Source organism: Gossypium raimondii, chromosome 11, assembly GCF_025698545.1.
Source record: "Gossypium raimondii isolate GPD5lz chromosome 11, ASM2569854v1, whole genome shotgun sequence".
In the NCBI taxonomy this organism is placed as follows: Eukaryota; Viridiplantae; Streptophyta; class Magnoliopsida; order Malvales; family Malvaceae; genus Gossypium; species Gossypium raimondii.
Genome location: NC_068575.1, coordinates 5,426,614 through 5,430,077, shown reverse-complemented (window position 1 = coordinate 5,430,077; position 3,464 = coordinate 5,426,614). Strand labels below are relative to the sequence as shown.

Sequence of the window (3,464 nt, the reverse complement as noted above, 5' to 3'; positions counted from 1 at the left end):
TGACTTTGGGTGAATTTTCTGATAAATTCAACAGATTTGGAGAGGGTAAAACAGACATTTATGCTTTGGTTTTTATTTATAAAAAACCCTCAAATTAGTCTGTAATTGTCAAGCTGGGGCTCGAGTGGCAGCAACTTAAGTTTTTTTTATTATTATTATTGTTTACTATAAAAAGATATAAAATGATTGAAGCTTATAGCATTTTTATTTACTGATAAATAAATGTATTTTTCTATTCAATAAATCAATTTTGTATCTCATTTTCCATATAAATAAATTGAAACTGACAAGCAATAAGCATTTAGGACTTTCAAAAATATATTTTTTTATTAAAGTATGTTATTTGTTATGTTTTTAGAGCAAATTCCGTGATCCAAACATCCTTAAAAGAGTAAAATGCATCATGGACAAAAACACCATTCTACGAGATTTTGATTGACTAAGTTTAAACCTGATATTTCAATTTCAAGTCTCATTATATGTTATTTTTATTTTGAAGTTTAAATTTCATCATATAAAAAGTTTTATTGGTTTAGATCTAAATTTATTCCGACTCTTTAGTCCAATTATGTTTTATATTATGATTTTAATATAGTTAATTCAGACATGTATTATTTATAATTATAATTCTAAACTTCATATATATACACATATGAAATCAAACTATTTATTAATGTAAATAAAATGGTACATTATAGATCACTATCTACATTTACAGCCCTATTGTCAATCTCTCTTAAAAGATAACATATGTTGACCACCTCATTTCCATTCTTAAAAGCCCATTCTTCTTCGATAAAAGTATTAGTATTATGGAGGCTCCTGTACTAAAAGTTAAATTGTATTTTGTCCCCTTTACTCAAAAAATGAGCAATCTAGCCCCCGTACATTAAATTAAAAAATAAATTAGTCATTTCTGTTAAAAATTCCTTCCATTATATTGTTAAAAATTGACTTAATTGACGAAATAATCAGACAGTGACACATGATGTACCATATATAGCTCATGTTGATGTATATGGACAAATTTGTAATTGTAGAAATGGAAGGAATTTTTAACAAAAAGATCAATCTCCTCTATAATTTAACGTACTGAACTAATTTGTCCATTTTTTGAGTAGAGAAAGTAAAATACAATCTCACTCCTAGTATAGGGACCTCCATGGTAGTTTACCTACTTCTTCCTCATTCCAAAAGTTTTGAGGTCACCCCACTCCATTTTTGAAGTGTATATTAACATAAACAACATAATGTCCCAAAACTCACACCAGTTTACCCAGAAACCTGTTCAGCTGGGCTAGGGTGTTCCAAGTATAACTGCAAACCCAGAGGTTCACTGTTCATCGACTTGATCGGTGTTATTAATGGAGGTTGTTGCCATTGTTTTGTGTCAGTTGGGATCCACATTTCCGCATCCTTGCTCGTACTAACCTGAGGGAGCGACCGGAAGTAAGCCATGATCTCCCATCTGCAATCTGTTAATAAGTCGCAACATAGGCAAATTATGTAGTAAGACTGTAACATGGAAGCCAAATTCTTGCTTCCATGAAGTGAACATGTTAAGATCCGATTAACTAGGCTTAATTAAACTTACCACGGGGAAGAACTGTTGTAAGGGGTTGGGAAACCGAAAGTTTGATCAAGAATGATCGAAGAGAGAATTCTAGATCGCTTTCTTCCACTTTTGAGCCAAAAGATTGATTAACCATTAGTTTGAAGATAAACCTCTCCATGGGAATGTTGTCTGTGTTGAAAAAAGTAACTGCGACTCTCTCCACCAAACCCTATTTATAAAGACGAGCATTTCACATGTCAAGTATTTATGTTGAAGCTATATTTCATCAGAATCCATTTTTAAAGCTGCACAGAGGGTTTCCGAGAATTAAATATAATCAATGCCATCGATAAAAAAACTTCCTTTACTAATGTAAAGTAGAAGTTGGAGAAAATCATCTCCAGATCAATAAATTTTATCACATAGCTCAAAGTATTATTTCTAGTCCTTAGTTTTCTATGCTATAAAGCTATTTTACTTGGAATTAAGTGCAAATGTTAGATATGGATATATATATTAGACACGAGTACTTCAAGAAAAATGTAGAGTCGAAGGAGAATAGCTATGAATCATCGAGTTAATACGTAAGTTCACTTAGACTAATGTTTGTTTGGTTCATATAACAGCAATATTTTGGGTTCGTTTTGGCTCTCAAAAAGATAATAAGAACTAAAATTTTCAAGTCAGTTCGATCTTTTAGTGAATCAATCATGTTATTAAAGTAGTAAATCTCTCTTCGTTTTGATCAATATGACGGACACTACCAAAGAATATCATCATCACAACACTAGAACATAATATGCAACATAGAACACACATTTTCACATCTAAATAAATCAGATCAGATCATCACAAAACATTATAGACATCCGAATACGCTAAAAAAACACTAGTCAAACAACATCTAATGAATCAAACCAACCTTTTGGATGGAAGGAAGAAGTCCCGAAACAGCGGAATGGATATATTCTCTTAGCTGGGGATGTCGAGCCCTTTGTACGACAACATTCATATACCTTCTTCTCTCGAAAGCACCTTCAACAAAACATCGAACACGAGTTACTGACATGAAATTAACATAAAAATAAACCCAGACAACGAATATGTATAGAACGTGGTAACACCGTAAAAGGCTTCAACCATTAGAAATTGACACTTTCAGTTTCGAATTTAAACACAGTAATCAATAAAAATCTATAAATTTCCTTCAACTCTAAGTTACAAAACCTACACTACAAGTAATGGATAAAGTACACAAAATTAACTTGAAAATTAATAATAACAGGGTTTTGCAAGAGTACTTCTAGAACACTCTTTTAAGGTTGGTTCAATACTACTTATAGAAACCGTCAAGACATACTCGTATCTCACACTCACACTCGTTTCAGTGACTTTGAGCGTTTGATAGCAAAATTCATAATAATATAAAATTTAGACAAATGCTAACAATCCCAATTGCACCATTTTTCACTCTTTGCTAATTAACTAAATACCCATTCAGTCTAATCTTCAGCAAAAGAATTCCCAAGCACAAATTTATAAGTTGAATTTGGTTAAGGAATAAAAAATGCATATAAAAGCCCTAAACTTCTACGAGAAATAAAAGGAACATATTGCAATATACCGGAAGGATAAATTCCTTTGAGGTAAACGACTGAAGTGATAGCTACCTCCAAGAATTCAACCAAAATCCCAGCAACTTCACCTATAATTAAATAAATATAAAATAAATTCGCTTAAAAATAGTATAGAAAATAAAAAAAAATCAAATAAAAAGCGAGAAAATGCGTACCTTGAGGAGATTGATTATCTTTGCGTTCCATTTCTCCAGAAAATGGAGTCGTGGGCTTGCTATTTGGCATTTTAAATTCTGTGTTTATGAGCCATTTTGAAGAGGAAGGGAAAATTA

The 3,464-nt window shown here is 31.6% G+C and overlaps 1 protein-coding gene across 1 annotated transcript; it reads right to left on the bottom strand.

Moving 5' to 3' along the window:
* Positions 1 to 645: 645 nt before the first annotated feature.
* On the bottom strand, positions 646 to 3,464 carry LOC105761387 (DNA polymerase zeta processivity subunit). Its single transcript, XM_012579184.2, has 5 exons — positions 3,348 to 3,464; positions 3,180 to 3,260; positions 2,478 to 2,590; positions 1,595 to 1,784; positions 646 to 1,475 (listed from the first exon to the last, which is right to left on the bottom strand). Exons 1-5 carry the CDS (start codon positions 3,415 to 3,417, stop codon positions 1,273 to 1,275), a joined length of 657 nt encoding a protein of 218 aa, XP_012434638.1. The 5' UTR covers positions 3,418 to 3,464; the 3' UTR covers positions 646 to 1,272.

What these genes read in the sequence shown, in the direction of transcription:
- LOC105761387 (XM_012579184.2), bottom strand. Translation starts at nt 3,417, where the DNA reads ATGCCAAATAGCAAGCCCACGACTCCATTTTCTGGAGAAATGGAACGC. An exon ending in CAAAGGAATTTATCCTTCCG is followed by an intron (nt 2,591 to 3,179) that starts GTATATTGCAAT and finishes GTTTTGTTGAAG; the next exon opens with GTGCTTTCGAGAGAAGAAGG. An exon ending in TACAACAGTTCTTCCCCGTG is followed by an intron (nt 1,476 to 1,594) that starts GTAAGTTTAATT and finishes ACTTATTAACAG; the next exon opens with ATTGCAGATGGGAGATCATG.